The following is a 21,845-nucleotide window of genomic DNA, read 5'->3' as shown; positions in this document are numbered from 1 at the left end:
CGCCAGCCCCCCCCGCCGCTCCCGTGGGCGGCGCAGCGCAGGCGCGGTGTGGGCCGGCCCCTGGCGACGGCGGCGCTGCGGCGGCGTTGCCGGGGCGGCCTCGTCCCGTCCCGTCCCGTCCCGTCCCGTCCCGCCCCGCCCCGCCCATGGCCGCCGCCCTCGCCCTGCCGCCGCCCGCCCGCCCCATGGAGGAGCCGGCGGGCCCCGGGCGCGGCGGGCGGGCGGCGGGACGGGGCGATGCCAGCGCTGCGGAGCTGCCGCGGGGGCCGACGCTGCGTGGGGAGGCCCCAGGGGGGTGGAGGCGCCGCGGGCCCGGCCGACCCCCTCGCCCGCCCGCCGCCTCCCTGCGCCCCCTCACGCCGCCGCCCGCCGCCCGCCGCGGCCCAGGCGAGCTCTGCCGCAGCCTGGCCTGGCAGCTGGGCGGCCCCGCGCCCGCCGGGCAGCGGGAGGAGGAGGAGGAGGAGGAGGAGGAGGAGGAGGAGGAAGGCCGGCCGCTCGGGGCGGGCATGGCGCCGCCGCCCCCCGCCCGGCCCGACAGCACCGGCCTGAAGTTTGGGCTGTTGCCGCCGGAGCTGCACGCCCGCCTGCTGGACCAGGAGGACTACAGAAACCGGGCGCAGGCCGTAGAGGAGCTGAAGAGGGTGGTCGGTGGCGCCAGCCGGGCTGCAGTGGGCTCCGCGCCTGCCCCCAGCCTCCTGGGGCTCATCAGCTTCCTCTACACCCTCCTCGATGACTCCAACTTCAAGGTGGTGCTCGGGGCGCTGGAGGTGGTACATCTGCTGGCCCTGCGCCTGGGCAACCGGGCCCAGGCCTTCCTGGGTCCTCTGGTCTCTGCTGCTGCCAAAGTGCTGGGGGACAACAAACTGGCCATCCGGCAGGAGTACAACCGCCTGCTCCTGCGGCTGATGAAGGCAGCGGGTCCTCAGCCGGTGCTGGGCCTGCTGCTGCAGCAGGAGCATCTGCAGCACAAGAACTCCAAAGTCCGCGAGGAGGTGGTCAACATCTGCATCGTGGCCCTCCTCACTTACCCTAGTGAGGAGCTGGACTTGGCCAAGCTGGCATTTGGGCTGGCTCCGGCACTGGTGGACAGCAAGCGCAGGGTCCGGCACGCTGCCATGGAAGCGTTCGCTGTCCTGGCGTCTTCTATGGGCCCCGGCAAAACCGCCCTTCTCTTCAAGGCAGTGGATGCCGTGGAGCTTGAGGACAATGGGGATGGAGTGATGCACGCGGTGCAGGCCAGGCTGGCCAGGAAGACCTTGCCGAAGCTAGTAGACCAAGGGTTTGTAGAGTATGCTGTGCCCTTGCCTTCGTCTGGGCATAACAGGGGGTCCTGTTTACCCCCTGGAGCAGATACAGACTGGTTATTGATGGGCAACAGGACTCAGAGCGCACACAGTTACTGTGGGTGTCACACCAGGGACGATGCTCTGCAAAACTCCAGCTCACATGGTGCATTCGCTGATCAAGCAGTAAGCCCAAGAAGAGTCTTGAGTGCGGGTAAAGGAAAGAACAAACTGCCATGGGAAAATGAGCATGCTGGAGACGGGGAAGGTGCTTCAGGAGTCAAGATGCCTTTAATGAAGGGTGTGGAGAAGGTATGTGCTCATAGCTCACTGGGCTCATTTATTCTAAGGCACGTCCCAAAGGGAGATTTGAAAGATGTCAAAGGTTTATTAAATGGAGGTATTTGCGAGGCATGGCCAGTACTGCTGATGTTTTATGTGCGAGGATCTCTATACGTGCATTGATCTGGGAAGGCAAATTTGAGAACTCCTGATGTCAGATTTAGCACTAGTAGAAACCAGTCAACCTATCACTTCCAAAAAAACCCAAATCTTGTTTTGAGGTTTTGAGGTTAGCTGGACTCCGTGAGGCTGACCCTAGGGACCTGTCTCAGACAACGATTAGCTCAAACACAGGGAATGAGTACAAGAGCGGGGAAACTATTTCAGAGCTTCTCTTTGTGTATTTGTGTTTGACAGTACTTGGTGGACTGCAAAGAGTTACGCAGAAATGCTGGCTTTCCTAAATACAGAAGCTGTTTGGAGGAAAACTGACAAATTGCTTCAGTTCAGGCTTTGAAGGCAGAGCTCTGGAGCGTGGCTGAGGCAGTGCTTTTTGGCAGCGTGCTGACCTCTAATAAAACCTGGGGGTTGCCAAATGTCTATGTGGCTCTTGCTCCTCAGCCTCTTTTGACTAGGAAAAACGTAGGTTAGGCTGAAAAAGCAATTCTGATTGATCCGAGTTTCGATTTTACCACTTACTGACCATGTCGGCAGCTGCAAAGGAAGGGAACCTTTGAAAACTTGTTCGGGTCCCTGTGGCTTTGGCAGGGGTTCTGTTCCATGACGTCTGTTTTGGATACCAGCCGTGCGTTTACGACCTGGGGGGTGTAGCTGCGTGGTGGGCTTTCTGTTGCTTGGGTTGTTTTTTTTTATAACAGGTTTAACTTATCATAACTTGAACTCCAGGGAAAGAGTTTAAGCGAATTGATCTTTTTAGAAAATGGAAAGCTGTATGGAACAGACTTCCTCACTACCACGTTTACCTGTTCAGAATTTAATTCTTAGTTGCTTAGTAACTTGTTCCTGTATTGGGTGAGGCCATGAACAGTGCTACTTTATGGAGGCTGGCTGTTAACAAAGTCTCTTAATAAAAAGAAAAGTGAGTTAACATTATTGTAGTGTAAAAACCTTGGAGTTCACGTATGTACTTGTATGCACACAGGCTCATGTCCTTCCTTGGTGTATTACCTTTATTCACACTCCTAAAGAGGTCTCTCTCTTTTTGAGTTGATGAATCAGGCAACTAAGTTCCCTTGGGCTATCTACAAAGCGAATAGAGTCTGGACAACCAGTTAAGTAGGAGACACCTCTAGAGGAGGAAGGGTTTTCTTTTTGAAAAGGCTTTTCAGTATTAACTAATACAACTTGTAGAAATAATAGTTAATTGCCAGCATTCTCTGGGCAAATTGGGCTGAGTTCTGTACTGCTGTTGTTTGCTGTTGGCTGGGTTTGTGTTTTTCTGTAGACAGCGATCAAAAAGCAAGCCAAGACACGCACCAAAACTTGGCGGTTGGTTGGAATGGTGGAACGTCCTCCGCCTGAGACAGCCCTCGCTTGAGGTCACAGTGGGTGCTGTGGAAATGGGTCTGCTTTTTTTCTTTTTAACCTTTTTGTACATATGGTTGGTTTTATCCCTGTTAATTGGGAAGGTTGCCCAGAGGGAGAGAAGGCAATTAATTTATGGTTTCTGTTTTGTTGCGTATGAAAAGTACATTTACAAGTGGTGTGAACTTAGTTATATTTGTGCTGGGGAAGCAGCTACATATTCACGGCTTCACATCAGACATGGTGAGGTACTTGTTTTGCTAGGGAACATCCTTGATACTAACATGATAAAAGATTTTTAGACTATATCTGTTTTTATTTGTGTAATATGAACTTCATGGGCGTAAATCCCATCTCAGAATACTGGGATGAAAACCAACCGAACTGCTGGGCATCTGGAGTGCTGAAGGTGCAAGGGTGGGTTTTTGGTTTTGTTTATCGTATGAGTCTCAAAGGTGGGCGGATCGTACGCAGGCTGCCGGAGGCTCTTGTTAGGAGAGCTAGTTACCTCCCCTATGTAAAGCCTAACAGGAAGAATTAGGAAGACCTTCAGATTGACTTCCTACGTCTGACGACTGCTTTGCTTGTCTCTTTGTCATCCCAGCGTTTGTGTGACTGAATCTTTGTGGGATGACAAGTTTTCTTCTTTTCTCCTTGGAAGACTTTCAATTATATAAAGTCATGCATACACTTCAAGTTTAAATTAACTTTTTCCTTTTGTGATCGTCTTTGTTCTTACATCCTTGTGTGTTATGGCAAATATTTTACTTTGGTCCTGCTTAGGAACAGATGTAGAACTTATATTTGTGCCATCCATTTTTGCAGAATTAGGACCGAATCAGCTGCAGCCTTTACTGGGTGGAAGCATTGCTCTGAACAGGAGCTACTCGTGACTATCCGTGCAGTTTACTGTCCTGACTCTGTTTTCCTTTGCCACTATGCGGGGACTCGAGCTGTGAAGTGAGCCAGTCTTGCTTTGCTTTCGCTGCTGCCACGTAGTATACAGTAGTTGGTAATGAAAATATTTCTACAGGGAGAAAATCCTTTTTGTCATGTCCAGTCTTTATTCCTTCTTAATAAGAATTAATTTTTTTGCACCTAATGACTGTTTTTCTAAGCCATCCTGTGCCTCCTTGAGATTCTGTTTGTTCCTGTCTCTTCCTGCTGCTTTCTGACTTGTTCTGTTTGCCTCTCACTTCCATTTGATATTGTTTTCTTGCATATTTAAGTTGGTAGAAAGCAGATTGATAACTTTGAGGTGTCAGAACTCGAAGACTTCCATCGGTTGCACTTTACCAAAGGAAACACGTTAATGCTCCTTGTGCGCTTTTAACTTGAAAGATGCCTGAGTAACCAGAAACCTCCAGTTAACCTGAATTCATTTTACATTGATGTATAGCTCCTCTCGACATAGCTTTTTGCTTACACGCAAGTAAGTACTGACAAGAATAACACTTGATGTCACGTTTGATAGAATTTGAAAGTTGCCAATTTTGACTTAGACATAGATGAACACGGTACCAAAACCATGCCTGCACTGCCAGCCTGCTTTAGTGGTAGCAGCTCACCGGATGAGGACAATGTCAAAAGTGTGGTTATGAGTAGGCCCCTGAAGGCTGATATAATAGAGCGGCTAATATTTTGCATTCAGCAGGTCTGAAAAATTTGTTTCAGTCCACGTGAAAATGCAAGTTGTTTCTTTGCCAGCAGGCAGTTAAGAAGAGGGTACTGCTGGCAGACATAAGGTTTTTCAACTGGCTTTTGGGAGCTGTGGTTTTAAAAATTGCTGTAAATTAACAGCTGCCCACCTACCAAGCTCTTCTGAGACACATTAAGGCGAATCTAAGTTGAACCTGGCTCAAGGAGTAGCTTTGTTTCTCTGTGCAGTCTCGTACCCATTCAGGCTGCGTAGGCTGCTGTCATCATCATGCATCTGCCTCTCCAATAGCAGTTGTTTATCGGGTGCTGGTGGCACTTGTTTGTCACTCAGAAGTAGTGGTGGCACTCATTTTTTAAAATGTCAATGATTCCTTTTTACTTCACTGTCTGTAAAGGTAAGGTCTGGCTGTAACGGTGCTCCTGTGAAAGACAAAAGCATGATTTAAGGTAGCTACTGTTCAAAAAACACGTAGATGTGGCACTTCAGGGCATGGTTTAGGAGGCCTGGGGGTGTTGGGTTGATGGTTGGCCTTGATGATCTTAGAGGTCTTTTCCAACCTTAATGATTCTATGATTCCATGATACTGCATCTTTGCCCTCTGTGAGGGAAAGGAGCAGCCTTGTTAGAAAACCTCCCTGACATACTTCTTTTTTTATTTAGAAAGTAAGGCAAACGCTGCTTATCATTGGCCTAAGGGAGAAAAAGGGTAGGGGCTCCTTTTGGTTGCCTACACAGTGATTGCCTGAGCAGCCCTGTAGTCAATAGAGATCTAGTCTGTGCAGGCAGTAGAGACTAAAGAGCTGTCTTTGTGACCAAGGATCTAACTTAGGTTGAGATTAATTCTTTTCAAGACTTTTTCAAGTCCTATTGGCTAGACCCAAAGTTACTGTAACAGAAGTTTAAAGGACACAGTGGTTTAAGCATTGAAATATTGATGTGATCGCTGTAGGTTGACAGCCTTGTTACCCTGCCTTTGCATACTGATCATTTGTCTTATCCTGCCGTTACGTCTGAATAAACCGTAAAGCTCTCCAAGGCAGGGGGCTTGTTTTTATCTGGCTTTGTGATTTTTGGTACAGTGTTTGCTGACTTCTTGGTGGTGCTTGTTTTGTTACATCCGTGCCACACAGCTGCTTTTATCCCATGGTGTGTATGTACCTTTGATGCAAGCAGGTGAACACTGTTTTCACTTAAGGCACACTGGGACGAGTATGCTTGGACAGTGTTTCCGGTACTTGAAGACATTCCTTGTTAACTGAAAGAGATTGCCATAAGCTGTGTAAATAAAGCTCTTTCCTTGGGGTATTTAGCAATCTAAGCGTGGGAGGAGAAAGAAAGTTAGCCCTGTATCTCCTCTTAACTGTTTCCAGTAAGGTGTATCATGCATAACGTTGGGGTGGTCGACTCGGTCATGTAAATTGAAAAAAATTAATAATTAATTCAGACATTCCTTTGAAATGAATTTGCTTAAAAATTAACTTTTGGAGTCATTCTGTGGCTGAAAAGATGCATGAAATAAGCTTGATGTTTGAAGTTGTTTTTCTACTAGTATTTTTAGGGTCATGTTACACAGTGGCTGTCCAAGGCCACGTCTAGACTTTCCTGATCAGATAAGAAGCGAAGTAAAACAGGTGTAAGTTAATGTGTACTAAAAATGTAACGGAGATAAAGCACATTGCCTTCAAGGGTTTGTCTAGACACAGCTTCTGTCAGTGATGTTAAATTGGGTTATTGATGAAACATTTCTCTGCAGCCTCTGAAGTTCTTTGAAACTGATTTTGTTTCGTACCTGGCTGGCAACTCGAAGCTTACAGATATGCCGCAGGACTCGGAGGGGCAGTCTGGCTGCGCGGACAGCGTAACCACGCGCGTCCACCCTGCACGGTGTGATTCTGTATGGCGCAAAGCGCGGGGGTGACCGCGGTCACGCGCACGCTGCCACCTCGAGCAGCGGAGCTGTCGCCAGCTGCTGGTGGTTAGCTTGGCACCGGAGAGGCAAGCCCAGTGCTTCTCTTAATTTCTGAGATTTGCGTGAGACCATAGTTATGTTCTACCATACAAACCCCGTAGTAAGAAGCTCTGGGGTCAGAGGTGCTTGAACTGCCACCACTGCAACTTCCAGAGGATGCCCTTGTTCTGCACTTGGAAAGGAGTCTCCTCCCCAGTCGTAATGGCAGAAGGAAATGTGACTGATGGTAAACCCTGCGGGGCCTTTCTCAGAAAACCGGTGCCTCCAGCTGCCTCTTTCGGAGCCGGAGAGTGCCACCAAAGGCGCCCCGGAGAGACGCGCTGCATGCAGCAAGGCTGTTTGGTCACCCAAGGAGCCGCCTCGCCCCGATGCTGCGACTGACTTGGAGTAAGCCATGCAGGCACGGAGCTTTTCTGGAAAGGGAGGCAGTGCCAGTGCCACGTTCTGCCTCGAGGTGCGCTTTCAGAGTGTGGCACTCATGGGCCATACAGCACACGCCCCTTAAAAAGGTCATTAAATAAAATTTATACCAGTTTTTAACCTTATTTCTGGGTCTTATTTCTGACAACAAGTACCTTTGGTCAAGGTGCACAATTTCGTGCTTCAGTGCTTTCCAGACTGAAATGGAAGGCTTACGGCTTAATAGCTGACCATAGCACCTCAGCTTTCCCTCCATCTTTCTTCCTGCAAGCCAAACCCGAGTTTATCAAATAAAGTATAATTATATGTGCTTCTGTGTTTCTGGCTCTTGGCAGCAGCACACATCTGTCAAAGCTACAGAACAGACTCTGCTTGTGACCGTATCTTCTTCTAAAGCCACATTTGAGTGGCCTGATCTCCTTCTCCTCGCGTGGGACAGAGGCAGTTGCTGTCACCACTGAGCTTGCATCAGTAGGCTGAAGCTTCTCTGGTTCCTAGCTAAACTAATAAAATGGTAACTGGGGTTTTTTTTGTTGTTTTTTCTTTTAAGTACCTGCAGCTTTACGTTCTGAAGCATATACTTACAGGAGCCTTATAACGGCATCAGAGGAATGCTCTGTTTGCTAGAGATAGGAAATATTTGGCAACACGGTGGTAATAAAGTGCATAACCCTGTGACTGTTTTTATTTGTACTTCCGTAAGGTCCTGTTCACTTTTGGTCCCGAGCTGGCAGGGCCTGCTCACCATGTTCAGTTTGTGTCTGTAAATGCAATGGATAAAGTTGTCTGAAGTCGCTGAAGGGAGTGTTCTTCTGGAGATGCTATTGTACCGGCTCTGCTCCATTTCCTCGGTTTAGCCTTGGAAAGTGTGAACAATTCCAATAAGAGCCAGATCCTATTTGGAAATCAACGTTTATATTGTTTTCTTTAGGACTTGACATGATCTGTCGGTCCTTTGGGTGCTGGCATTAAGTAATCGCAATTAGCCTGCGGTGACCAAGCATGCTGCGTTCTCCGGTGGCCTCCCAGCTTGTGCCGGGTCACACAACTGAGTTTAAGAACACTGCGCTAGCAATCCCCCATTCCCTTTTTAACTCTCATCTTCTGTAACTCCAATTCAAGCAAGCTATCGGAACAAAAACCCTCTCTGCAGTTTGGGATACAAAAGCAGTGTTTAAAAAATGAAATGCTATTTCTTTTGTAGACCTTACTAGCTCTGGTGCCCGGCTGAAAGCATGGAGAGCAAACCGGTTGCTTCAAAATCAACTAACGGTGTGCTGGGAGTTCCTCACTGCTCTTTTGGTAGCCAAGCCTGCCCGTGTGTGCCTTGCAAATTCAGTGTGCTGTGTGTAAAACATAACGTGCCGAGTAATTATTGCTGGATAAGAGTTAGCTCTGGTTTTCCCTCTGTGAAATCCATGCATTGTGGGTCCCTGTACCTGCTGTTGAGAGCACTGCCCTTTGCGGGGAAGCAAGACATTCGAGTGTTTTACTGAAGTTTTTTCTTATGGTTGGACTCGATGATCTTAATGGTGTTTTCCAACCTAAATGACTCTATGATTTTAAGCCACTTTATAAAGCATACGTGAGCCATGCGCAATTTCACCTAACTCCATTGTTTGGCAGTACGCGTGGAATTCTCCATTTACGTGCTGATCTGATAACCACAGAACTTAATAGCTGGACTTTATGAAGACCGTAGTGAATGTTCAAATGATCTGTGAAATCAGTTTTATGAAACAAGTGCTCTTTGTTTTCCACAGGCGATAACGAGAATTAAAGGGACACAGAGGCTGACCTGCCCGCGTCAGGAAAGCTGTCCTTTCGCTGGGAGTTGAGGTGTCAGTCTCTGGCATATGAGCCGTGGCTTTTCTGGAGGCTGGGAGAGTATTTTGGGGAGACAGCATTATGCGTCTGTGCTGTCGTTGATCCCTGGGAGCGTGGTGTTGATGGCTGCTGGGGTCGGGATAGGAAGGAGGACCTCTCATCTCGCCCGGTGCGGCTGCTCAGCTGGGGAGGGAACATGAGACCGGAGATCTGTCGGTGACAGGTTACGCACAGGGGCTGTGCTTCGGTAACCAGTTAGTATTTCTTTTGGTGGATGGGTTCAAATATTTTCCGACATTGGTGGTACTAGTGGAATTTAAATGAAGCTGAAACCTTTTGAGAAATCCCTGTGCCAGGATCCATCGTCTACTTCAGTGAAAAATCTGGCAGCTTTAGGTTTGCGTTTATTTGCCGCCACCCTGCATGCCTATGTTCAGCAAATTTATAATCGCTATAATTATAATTTGCATACAAGAAAGCAGACAGTTTTAATTGCTGTAGCTGGGATTGGAACAACTGAGCAAGGTTGTACAATCATGTCAGCGTTGTGTAATTTGCTCCTTCTGCATATATTGTTTTCTCTGTATGGAAAAATAGGTGTAAGTACTTTGTGCAAGTAGCACATTTATTTATGGACTGAAAGATACGTAGATTGGAAATGCCGTTTTCTAGCAGGTGGATCGCAGAGGCAGGAATGCCGAGGTCTCATCCCCTCTCTTATCCCAACTTGTACAAACCTGGAACAAACCACCTCACCCTTTTGGCTGCTGTTCTTTTCCTCATCCGTAAAGTAAATCTAGTGTCCGTTGGGGTACCTGGGTGATAAAAAGCCAGCGTAGCGCTGAGTGTTACCTCTGCTGCGGCTGTGATTTAAGTCACTGTTCTTACTGTGTATCCAGCAGTCGGAACGTGTTCCGTATTCATTGCAAAACTTCGTATCTCCTGCTCTGGTCTTGCTAAAGCCTTTCACAACTGCTGGATTCCTGCTGCTGTCTTCCTTTAAAAATGGGGTTCGGGTGATCCGTTTTATATCATGGCTCCTTAAGTTTTCTCTCGCTGTCCTATGCTTTGAACTAAGCAGTTGCCCACAGATATTTTAAGGGAGTCTAATCCCTGAAGGCCGATTAAAAAGAACGATCCTGCATTAGCACTGGCTTTCAGGGAGGAGGATTTTATGTAAAGTTTTAAGCTTTTGAGCATTTCAGTGGATTTGCTTAAAGTGCTGCGCACTCGAGACTTTGACTTGTTACGTGGGTGACTTTAATCAAACCCGCTGAACTTGGAGGACGTGAGATGTAGCAGAATGGCACATTGGAACGTGCATTTTTGTAAGTAAAGACAAAATTTTTGCCATTTTTGTTAACCACGAAGCCCTTCCCAGGAACAGTGAAGCTGTTTCATTCAAGAGCCTGTGCCCACGTTGCTGTGTACCTTGGGAACTGGCCGGGTCTTTTAAAGCACGAAATGGAAATATAGGAAAATGGCTGCTTTGCTTGTTTATTTACTGCTAAGAGGTACCACGTGTGAGGTTTTGTTTTCTTTTTTTGAAGGGGGGCACCGTTAGAGGGAGCAGAATTAGAAATATGTAATTTAAAAGTTTGAATTGTGAAGTTTTATTTTTTCAGGAGGGTTCTCATTGGTAGGGTACGGAGATTTAATTTCTCTTGGCATGGATGTATTTCTTGCTAATGCGTTGTGAATCCTCTTTATGTGGAAGGGACGTAAAAGATTTTGTTGAAACTCTTGAATTTTTTTGTCTGTATTGCATAACCATAAAAAATCCTATTTTTAGGATATTATGTGACAAAGTAACTATAAAAATGATTTTAAAACAATTAGAGTGTGCTCGTAGCCACGCTACTCATCTCATGACTGGCCTGCTTCAGGTTTTAAGTTCTGGCCATGCTTTATTTCGTGGTGCTTTTGGGAAACCCCATCACTGTGTTGAATTAAATACTAAATTAAACCCCATCAAGATATTAAATCAGAGCGTTTAGCTGCTGTTTATCTGACCCAGTCACTTCCCTATCGAGACGCTGTAACCTGTTAAATTGCCATGAGATTTATTGTGGTGCACTGGAGGTGTGGCAGACCTCAGAACGGGCTGTTGCTCCCAGTTTTGCAGGGTGCTGTGCCGTGTATCTCCGGAGTTCGCTGCTGGTGGGTCAGGATGTGGCGGGAGGAGATGATGAATTATGGGCTAACAGAGAACTGCAGTGTCGTATTGCGAGGGTTTCTGTGGCGTTCCCCATTTCAGAATCTCTCTTTATGGGGAAATGAGATCTTCAGTGAAATTAAAAAACATATACTTTTATAAATGGAAGTACTACGTATGTGCGAGACTGCCAATTCTCGGTTCAGACAACCTTTATATTTGAGGAAAGGAGGTTTTTAGGCTTAATGTGATGCCGTTCTTTCCAATACTGAATAACTATTTCCATTTCTGTTCAGACTTCTGACCTCTGTGTGGAGCCTTGTCTATGAAAGGGGACGGCAGAGTTAATATAGCCTGGAAAGAGTTTAAATTACTGATTTTACTAATTACATCAGAAAGCAAGAAAACTTTATTTAAAGCGTGATTTTTTCTGTGCTAAACACTTCTATTATTAAGATTTTTCCTTTAACTGTTTCTCACCACAAGGTGCTGTTATTACCAAATACAGCTTTTAGATGAAATCTGAAGCATGCTTTTTTCACTGCTCGAGTAGCTGCTGTTTAAACACTTATGTGACTTAATGTGCACAATTCAAAATAGTAATGTTTAATTTTTAAAATTGTTGACTAGTGCAACTCTCTACCAGTTTGTTTTGTTGTTTTTTTTTTCCTTTTGGTGTGAAAAGTGTCAACCTGTATTAGAGAGAGAACTGGAAACCAACTGAAGTGCTTTCTAATGCTTAAAATACTTGAAGTATCGGATAGCTGGGAAAAGAACACATTCATCAAAATGTTTTATGTTTAACCAGCCTTTTCTTAACAAAGGAAGTCTGGCAGTTTGTATTGATGTGCTACACTTTAAGTTTTTAAAAATATTCTGACATGTTTTTTGCGCAAAGAATCTGAATTTTTGAGCTGCTGACCTGGCACGCTGCAGCGAACCTACCCTTGGTTTCACCACGGTGACAGGCTTCGTATCTTACATTATAATCTTTTAATAAATGGTTAAGTGAGACTGTTTAATGTCAGAAAACAGAACGAGTGGTTTTTTTAAACCTCAGCGCTTTGGGTTTAGGCAACTCACCAGCCTTGAGGTGGCCGTGGGAGGACGAGGCTGAATGGGACGGAGCCCCGTCCATCCCTGCACGGGTGCCCAGGGCGCTGGGGACAGCTGTCCCCTCCGTGGCACCGCCGGGGCACCCCTGCAGCAAGGCACCCCGGGGCACTGCTGCAGCGGGTGCTTGTTCCCCGGCGGCTTCTGTCCACAGGCACCGATTTCGGTGCCTTTTGTGGCTCTCGTCCCCCAGCACTGCAGCGCACAGGCAGTAAATACATGGGAGCTCCCGCCCTGCCGCTGTGCTGTGCCCTGAGACAGGCTGCTGCCGGGGCAGGAGTTGGACCTGGAGCTTCTGCTCTGGCCCACTGCCTGGTACCATCCTTGAGTCTAGTTTTTTATTTATTTTTTTTTTTTTTAGAAACCTTTCCTCTCATGGCTCTCTCCATTCAGTGAGCTTTATCTGTGGATATATGCATGATGAGCCCCACTTGTTTCTGCCGGTGAAGGATGTGGTTCACCTACGCGCTCTCTTGCTTTTCATTGCCTAAGTGATAGGGGAGAAATACCCCTTTGTCTGGCAGTCCTGCCTTGTTAACGTATTGGCAGTGGTTCACGTAGCTTTGTTGTAAAGAGGCAAAGTTACGCGGGTAATTCTGCTGTTTGTGCAGAAAAGGGTTGTGCATTCATTTCACACGTGTATGTTTCTTTGTTTTCCTTTTTCCTACAGCTCTCTACATCCAATGATTTTCTTCATTCTCCCAAGTTATGGCCCTCTCAAGGAGCACCAGTCAGTGAGGAGTTATTTTTTAGTAGAAAAAGACCTTCAAGGAGTTTACTTCAGAATAGTGTAGATTTTAACTCTGAGCATTCTTCTGTTTCTGCTGGTAAGTATTAACACAGAAAAGTGTTTGATCTGCCATTTACAAAACCGATTTAGAAGAACCTGAGCATAAATTTGTAGCTTCACGAGTACGGTTTATTATTTGTTGATCATTTGTTTTGTTATTTATTTTCATTTACTACAAAGAGTTGAGCACTAGACACAGGGCTACGCCTCCGGCTTCCGTCCGCGTTCCTGGAGAAGTCTGCACCATCTCAGAACTCAGACTGCTGTGTTCCAGACCTGCCGTACACACACAGATTTTTAACTAGTTTAGATAGACCCAGTAGAATTTATACATCAGCTTTTTTTGCTGACAGCAAGACCAGAAAGAAATCGTGTGGTTGTTTGAGCGGATGTATTGAACAAAAGGACTCGGGATATCCTTGAAATCTAGAGCTTTCTGCTGCTTTTGGGGAATCAGGAAAAAGAAGTACCATGTAGATCAGCGACAGAGTAATTCAGCCAACTTTCTTTCACACTGTAAAATACAAGCAGATAAAGCAGTAAATTTAAAGGAGACACAGAATTTTACTGACTTTTGAGCAGGAATACGTTGTTGACTAGAATAGCGGTTGTTAACACAAAAAGTATGCTGCCAGAGTTAGCTGACACTAGCAGCAGAGTATGAAATAGCATAAACTGGACAGCATGCTGGGAAGGTCATATTTATGTACTGTAGGCTGCTCGGGAGAGCCGGGCAGTGCGTATCCATTCTAGATTTGCATATTTTCTCTTCTTTGCTTTGTATAAGCAGCTAGGGTAGAGAGCTGTCTGAAGGGTGAGCTCTAAAGATTGTTTTAAAAAATGAAAAATGTCATGTTTTTGAAAACCAGGTCTGTAGAAGACTGTAGGTCCAGTGCTCCAGGCAAGCAATATAGCCTCAGTGATTTGTACTTTAATAGCTAAAAGGCACGTGAAAAGACCGGGCAAGACCAGGCCTGATTTATTCTCTTCGCTTGGCAGTAGGTGATAGTCTCGGCTTTGTCCGAGGAGCGCTGACATGTGTGGCATGCCGAGTTTGCTCACTGCCGTGCTGGGAGTGACGTGACTCTAAAGAAACTCACTGCATTTTGGGGTTTGAAGGTGTTGTCTTCCTTTTATTGTCATGTATGCAAAGAGGTGATTGGTTTGGGTTTTTCTTTAGGCCCCGCTGCAATTCTCAGAGTTGGAAAAGCGCCCTGGAAGAATGGCCAGCCGTTTGTCCAGTTTGTGCCTGCGAACAGTACTAGGAGGTTGCTTAGAAACTCTTGAATGAAATACTTTCAAAGTGGTTATATTCGACACTGAAAGTTAGACAGGTCTTAATTCACTATTAAATATGGCATGTTTTTCATTGAATACCGTATGTGATGTGTTTATGTAGTTATTTGTGGTTTTTCTTTTGAAAGGTGCCGTGGGCTCTCATCAGCTGCAAATTTCAGGGAAATGTGGAACGCTTAGATACATGCAGCCGCGTGGGAAGAGTGGTAGTGTGGACTCTGATTTACAATTTTTAGGATTAAATAACGGTCCGCAAGACAAAGGTATATGGATTCTAACTGTATTGTAAGTCAGTGCATGTTACTCTGGGAATGTCTCTTTCTATCCTGCCTTAAGACATGAAAACTATTACTAAAATGTTGTTCAGTCCCTATTCAGACTTATTTACACCTTGCTTCTGTGTAATGCTTTTCATTCGTGGTTATTAATTTGCAGCCCACACCTTTGCTGTCTGACAGTATGCTGCATAAACGGTGCTGTAACAGAACCTGAACGTTGTGTTAATTTGAGGTGGTGTCTGTGCAGCTTTTATTAGACAGACAGCCAGGGTGCTGCTACGTCAGGTGGCATTTGCTGCTAGTTTCAAAAGTGAGGCTGGGGATTTGATTGAGTGCACCTTAACCTGGGAGGTGGAGGCTGAGATAAATCAGGACCTGTAGCACATAGAAACTTGTCTGTTCATCAGCAGTAATAATAATAAAAATGCCTGATGTACATCTAATGAAGGAATAAGCTCACTCTCCAGAGGAATGATCCCAAATCTGTGGACAGAGCTGCTTTCAGTGGTCCAGACGTGCTGAACAAGGGGTAGAGCTGACAGCCTTCTTGGAAGATATGTAGGAACGTAATTTACTCTGTTTACTTCTAGCCACTTTTGGGCTCTAGATGCTGTGCTTTCCTCATGCTTATGGAAAGAAGGGAGACATTTCCTCTTTGGTTTTTTGCCTCTGTAACTACAAAATCTATGTTCTCTTCTCTTGGCCTTGGTCTTCAGAAGGCTGCCAGGTACTTTGCCCACGCTTGCCGATTTATTTCTCTGCAAACAGTTTTTGTGCCAGATATTGTTACTTGAGCCTTTCTCTGGTGAAACAACCCACACCTGGCTTGGTTGTCTCAGTTTTGCTGCCCTGGGATACCTGGGGAGCGCCGGGGTGCTGCAGCCTTGAAAGCAGCAGGAGCAGAAGACAGAGACCTTGGAACGATCAGATTTGTAAAGGGATTCTTTATGCTGTAGCTGAAGGTGTAATTGAATGGTTTTCTTTGGAGTGACACAGAGAATTAACAGGTTCCCTGAGCCCGACTCACACTGTCACTTGTTCTCCCTCCTGCGCTGTGCTTTCCCATTCTCCCAGTTGTGCCAAGGAACTGGTTGTGGGGCCGTACTCTCAGTGAGATCGCTGAGGTAGCCCGCCTTCCAGAGTCTGTCAGGGTCTTTGTTAGAACGTGTCCTCTTCTTCACTTGCGTGGTTAAAAGCTTGAGTGCGTGTGGGGAACACGCAGCTGCTTTTTGTGGGAAACAATTAAAACTGTCTAGTTCCAAATCTACACTGATCTTTCCATTTTTCACCAACTGGTTTCTGGGGGAAAAATAATTTTTGGAATATTTTTTAAAGAAGGTAGAATTTATAACATTTGTTCTTTATTTGTACTCTTGTATCACTGAGTTTTGAGAGTGGCGTCTGCAAATTTTATGCTATGCAGGCTTGGAATATGAAGCAGCAAGCAGCAGAACCACATTCGATTGACTTGCGTCATTCGTTTTTTTAAATATAATTCTTCAAAACATGACTGCAAAATAGCTTAGAGTCAAACTCATTTGATCAGATGCAGAAAAAGGAAATTGATATTTTGAGGGACAATCCAATTTGCAAAATGAAGTTAGCCGATTTGCCTGTTTGCTTGGGTAAAACGCTGACCTTTAGTTTGATTATCTAGAGGGTGTACTATTTCACTGTAAATTATTATTATTATAAGAGCTGTCAAAGAGGCTAATTACTGCAAATACCATTCTCTTTTTCTTTGCTCAGTTTGTGCCAGCCTAAATTTTTCCAGCAGGACGCAGAGGAGTTTTTGCAATCAAGCAGAACAAACGATGTCCTTCCAAGGTGCCAGTGCAAGCCAGGGGACCTTCATTCTGCCGTCTTACCCCCTGTCATCACCCAGGAACAGCCCAAAGCACGGCTCCTCTCCAGCTGACTCTCCAAAGAAGTCACAAGATAATACCATGAACTTCTCAAATTCCTGGCCTCTTAAAAGCTTTGAAGGGCTGCCCAAGCCTAGTTCACAGAAGCAGCTTCTCAGCCAAAACCCAGGAGACAATACAGGTAGGAATGTTGTCAGTGGAATGAAAACAGACTTCAGGTTTTCGTTTTGAGTGACTTCAAGCAGCGGCCAGAAAACCTACAGTGGCAGGGAAATGGGGACTTAATGCAACGCCCCAAGTGCAGTTAGAAACGAGAGGGTTTTACAGCTGCGCTAGTCTAGGCACATCCCCGGAGGCTTCCTTTCAAAAGTGAAGTCTTTGTACTTTGGTAGTTTTAAATACTGATGTGTTTTGTTCCTTTTGTCTTTTAAATATATGAGATAAAGCATAAAGTGCACCAGTTCTGCTTTTCTTATCGGTAAACTATCAGTGAAGTTTGCCTTCACACTCAAATAAAACCAAACTCCAGAATCTAGCACTTTTAAAAAAAGGCAATACAGAAACAACTGTTACTTTTAATACTCTAAGTAACACATGTGCAAGAAAATATTATTCATTCCATTTTGACATTTTGCCTCTTTATTTGCCTTTGGAAACGTACGTATCGCATTTCCCACGCTCCGAATAGCTCTTTAAAACCTGGCTGCAAACAGCTACCCCTCCAGTGAGTGGGCTCGGTGCTGCTTTCATCCCAATTTCTGGTGACGGCTGCTGGCAGAGACTGCTCTTTGTGGTCTGATTTCCTCTGTCTTTGAAGACCTCACGCACATGTTGGTTAACCAGAAATAGTTTTATTTCATTACATTTGCTTAAACAATTTAGCTGTCTTCTTTCAAATACTTAATAAAGGCAATCTTATTTTAGGTTAAGAATAGCTTCGGTATCTGTTTAGCTTCAACTGGTTCCTCGTGGGCATACCTTCTGTGAGCAAAGCAACAGTTTCCACATACAATTTTGCACTGATTTAAAGAAACCTGTTTTAAAATTCATCTTCACTGAGACATATATTTTTGCACATCTATATAAAATCTCTAAATTAATTCTTTGGGCGTCACCTGTCGCTGGAAGGCGTGTCATTTTATCTTGCAGACACGTGTACGTCACTTGCTGGTTTTCTTTATATTATCCATACGCGTTTCAGGTTTTTTCTGTTTCTTTAGAATAACTTAATTGTTGTTACAGCAGCTTATAGGAGAGTTTGTTAGGGCACCAGACTTCTCTTCCTTAATTAAGTTACGTACTTTTTAAAGGTACTAAGTATATCTTGGTATGTATGGGCATGAAACACAAATTTATATTTTTTAAAAAATAATTTTTAAAACCCCAACTTTATTTAAAAAATAAAAAAATAAAAAAAGAAGGCAACACTAAAAGTAGAAGAGATTGGTAACTGAGCTCGAAATGCAAGGAGGTGGAAAGGGTAGAGTCAGGAGGTAACAGAAAATGCCATGCAAGGAGGCAAGTCTGGTATTTATAATAGTAAATAAAATTGCGTGCATACGTATGTTTTTGAACGCTTGCCTCATTATAAAAGTTTTCCAGTGTGACATAGAAAGGAGGCATGAAGTTTATTCTGGTGAGTGCTCTGTTCCTGCCACCCCTCCAAAGGCTGGCATTGCTTGTGTCCTTCAGGAGAGAACTTGCAGGAGAAACATTCTCCTCTGCAGCTGAAACCCACCCTGGTGAGACACGCAGCCTCCCGCAGGGGCCTGAACGGGGCCAGACCCGTCCCCCCCATACCCCGCCTTGCGAGCCCGCTGCCCGATAGGATTGAACTGAACGTGACCAAGTGGAGAAGCGAGGAGTGTGAGGATGTGTGGCTGAAGGACGTGGACAGGAAGCTTGCCGCTGACCTTTCGGAGCTAAATGTCGATGGCGAGGAAGTGGACCAAGAAGAGGTTGGTTTAAATATGACATAACCCACTTTTAATAGTTGATGTAGTATAAGCTTTTTTTTTTTTTTTTAAATGAGCCAGAAAATAATATATACTTCTGACGTAGATTTTGTGACACTGTCATCGGTGCAGGTTTTCGATGAGATACCATTGGGTGTCTGACAGAAGCTAAATAAAGCAATAAATAGTGGTGCTGAAGCACACCTCCTATGTTTGTTCAGACATCTTGAATTCCCTTGTTTTTCTCAGGCCCAAAGTCGTAATGTTTTCAGTTATCGTAGTACCAGGGCAGAACTGCAGGTTTCTGTTCTCATTGTCTTGACATCGTTTTAAATTTCATGTCAGATTTAAGTAATAATCCTTTCTTTAGTTGTAACAAAGGGTCCGAAATAACAAATAACTTCCTTGATGAAGGTTCATTTGACTCAGCCCGGGAGCATCCTCAGCCTCCCGGCTTTGCCGAAGCGGGTTGTCCCCGATACCCACGCAGCGTGTCCCAGCTCTCTCAGGATTCAGTCATTTTTTCATGGAGTAAAATGAGAAGAACTGATGTGAAGGTGGATGAGCGTGGTGTCACCTGCAGCTGTTCGATAAGACACAGACACGTTTGGCGTTAGGGCAGGCAGGTCGGCATCCCTCTTGTAAGTGGAAATCCACTAGTGTTAACACGGGCCCGTTATGTGTATTCAGTGGCCAGTGTTCTCAGTGTGCCACTCAACCTGCGACTAGAAAATATTTGAAATATTAAACACCTTTAAAAATCTATCCCTTCTGCGACCCGCGAGACTTGTCAAACAGACTTATTCTAGCATCTCCCTTCACTGGTCCGTGCAGTACTTGGCGGCCAGCGTAGCTGTAGACCCCACGTGGCTGTTTCTCGGTCGCGTGGCTTGCCCGGCGAGATTGCCCTGGGTACGGAGCCCGTGGTCACGCCGGCCCCTGCCGCTGCGCCCCGTACACGCCGAGGGGTCCTGTCGCTCCCTCCGTCACTCCCTCTGTCGCTCAGGCCTCTCTGATGTTTGAGAAGTACCAAAGAGCTGCACCGGTGCAGGGCGTAGGAAAATACTGCAGAGGCATGGCGGGTTATTTCAGGAGGTGGTGGGGAGGTGGAACGGCGTCCGCGCTACCCTCATCTGTACGAATGGAAACCGCTGCAACGCTGGTTACGTGAGAGGCATCGGTATCACGCACGGTTGGATTTTGTGCGACCTTCCCCACGCGAGCCTGTGCAACACGTCCTTATTTCTGTCACAGTTCATAGAAATCCTGTCTTTTGTCCCTGTGGATCTGAGGACAGTTGCAGTGAGACTTAATGGCTTTGCCTTACTATCTCTCTCTTCCATCCCATAGTCACAACTGCAGGTAGTTAAGGTGCTAAACAGAGAGGGGGAGATTTTTTTTTTTCACATCAACTATCTTCAGTAAAAAGAGGAGAGAGTGTGCAGCGGAGCTCTGGTCTTTATAGATTTTCCTGCGTATTTGAGCGGGAGCTCTGCTTGCTAGGCACAGTTTTCAGGATTCACTTCTGCATATTTTGCATCTTTGTGCTGTTCACATGTGAAAAGCCTGAGGTGGCAATTGTGCAGATTAGCAGTCGTCAAACAATTTCTTTAGTCTATTAAAAAAGATAAGAGCAGGTGATGTATTTTTGCAGGAATCTGTTCTTTTGATTTGCAAAATGAAGCTAGGATACAGTGCCTGTGGGAATCTGCGTTTAGTAGCATGATTATTTGTGTGAAGCAAAACGGTGAAAGGGGTCATTACAATACTGCGTGACCTACGCCAATACTTGGTCACGTTGCCCGGTAGAGGCACGTGCACCGAACTCCCCTCAACCGAACACTCACATACTTTCTTTTGCTTAGAAAAGCTTTTTTCCTACGCAGTGAATAAAAACTGTCATTTTGTTTTCAATCCTGTTTAGATGCAGAATTCCCTGAGATCTCTGCGAAACAGCGCAGCTAAGAAGAGGGCAAAGCTGAGCAGCAACTTTTCAGATCTTGAAAGTCCTGATTCTGCTCTTAAACTTGATCTCTCCGTGGATTCCCCCTCCCATGCTTCCTCCCTGAGCGTGGGCTCTTACGGCGAAAGCGGAGTTTACAGCCAGGAGTCTCTGACTTCACCTGTGTCCACAGTCCCCCAGAGGAGGAGAATAATGTGAGTGGCACTTGTATGTTAACTCTGCTTTGCAACTCTCACACGCAGTCTCTGCTGGTGTTAGTTAAATATTAAAGGGAGTGAAATCTGTAATGTATTTGTTATGTAAGATTGCTTTGCTTAACAGCTTGATTTTTGTATGTGAATTATTTTCCTATCTGAAAATACATTGCTCTCTACAATAGCTGCTTAATTACATTATTCTGGTTTGTGCTGGCTTTTAATTTGAAAGAGGCCCCTGGTGCAGCCACAGTAACACAGCGGAGCTGGTGAAGTGCTGCCAGTGGTAGTAAATATTTTATCGAGACTTTAGCCTGCCATAGAAGGTATGTGAACCATAGCCTAAACAAATGAGTAAGAAGGAGAATGAGTTAAGAGGAAGGATAAGGTTTGCTTCTTACAGCCTGGAAGCTGAAGAAGGAATGGGCTGGTTTTTTGGGAGACAATTGAGAAGTTTCTTATTACTGCGAATCATGAACTGTTTCCATTTTACTACTGACAGACTACTGTTAATTTAAAATGCCTTCACAGAGTTCTTCTAAAAAGAACTTGTATGATGACACATGCTACTCTGAAAAGAGCAGTGACCCAGCTGGTGATTAGCAGTATAAACTATGTTATTTTTTAATGAAATAAAACAGTTTCTGAGGTAGTTTGACACCTTTACAGTACAGAATCTCCTTGTCTGCTCTCGGAGCCCATGATAAAGCTGCTTGTATCTCTGACCCGAAGATATCTTTTATTTTCATGTGTACTGAGTGCATCTTTATCTAACTGGCATACAGCTGAACAGCAAACAGAATAGGAAGGGAGGGAGGGAATATATGAAAGGAAGGTTTTTGAGGCAGAGGGACACTGGAATGGTTCAGAAGCAGAGGCTTTTCACAGCTGTAAAGTCTCAGAACTATTTATATGTACGTATCTTCCCTATATGCATTACTGCTGAATCACAGTTATAAAAATAATCTTTAAAATGAAAAATGCTAGAATACTTAAAAAATCAAGACTACAAAATTCTGTGTATGATGTTCTTCCAGGCGAGGTTTGGACTAGGACACGTTCTATACAACATGCCATTTCCATTATTCAGCGACACACAAGCTTAATGTTTTACAGGATTCAAAGATACAGGAATTCTGAACTAGCAAGGAAGAGAGAGGCCATCTGGCAGGAAGGCTGGGTTTGTAGAAGTGACAGAATATATCCCAGAAGACCTTAAAAGCCTTGGAGTGTTCGTAAAAATTTCAGAG

The 21,845-nt window shown here is 45.3% G+C and overlaps 1 protein-coding gene across 2 annotated transcripts in view; it reads left to right on the top strand.

Moving 5' to 3' along the window:
* The first annotated feature begins 55 nt into the window (after positions 1-55).
* Positions 56-21,845, top strand: part of TOGARAM1 (TOG array regulator of axonemal microtubules 1) — a 44,120-nt gene continuing 22,330 nt past the window's right edge. Inside the window, exons 1-6 of one of the 2 annotated variants that reach the window (XM_075104411.1) lie at positions 56-1,595; positions 12,925-13,081; positions 14,469-14,603; positions 16,368-16,664; positions 18,176-18,441; positions 20,363-20,595. In XM_075104411.1, the coding sequence (XP_074960512.1) occupies positions 147-1,595; positions 12,925-13,081; positions 14,469-14,603; positions 16,368-16,664; positions 18,176-18,441; positions 20,363-20,595 (2,537 nt within the window). In that variant the 5' untranslated portion in view covers positions 56-146. The remainder of the gene's footprint in view (positions 1,596-12,924; positions 13,082-14,468; positions 14,604-16,367; positions 16,665-18,175; positions 18,442-20,362; positions 20,596-21,845) is intronic. The other variant, XM_075104412.1, reaches the window with a different exon arrangement.

The sequence above is a fragment of the Phalacrocorax aristotelis genome, chromosome 9 (assembly GCF_949628215.1).
Source record: "Phalacrocorax aristotelis chromosome 9, bGulAri2.1, whole genome shotgun sequence".
Classification (NCBI taxonomy): domain Eukaryota; kingdom Metazoa; phylum Chordata; class Aves; order Suliformes; family Phalacrocoracidae; genus Phalacrocorax; species Phalacrocorax aristotelis.
The sequence above is the reverse complement of the archived record's forward strand: the minus strand, read 5'-3'. Positions and strand labels throughout refer to the sequence as shown.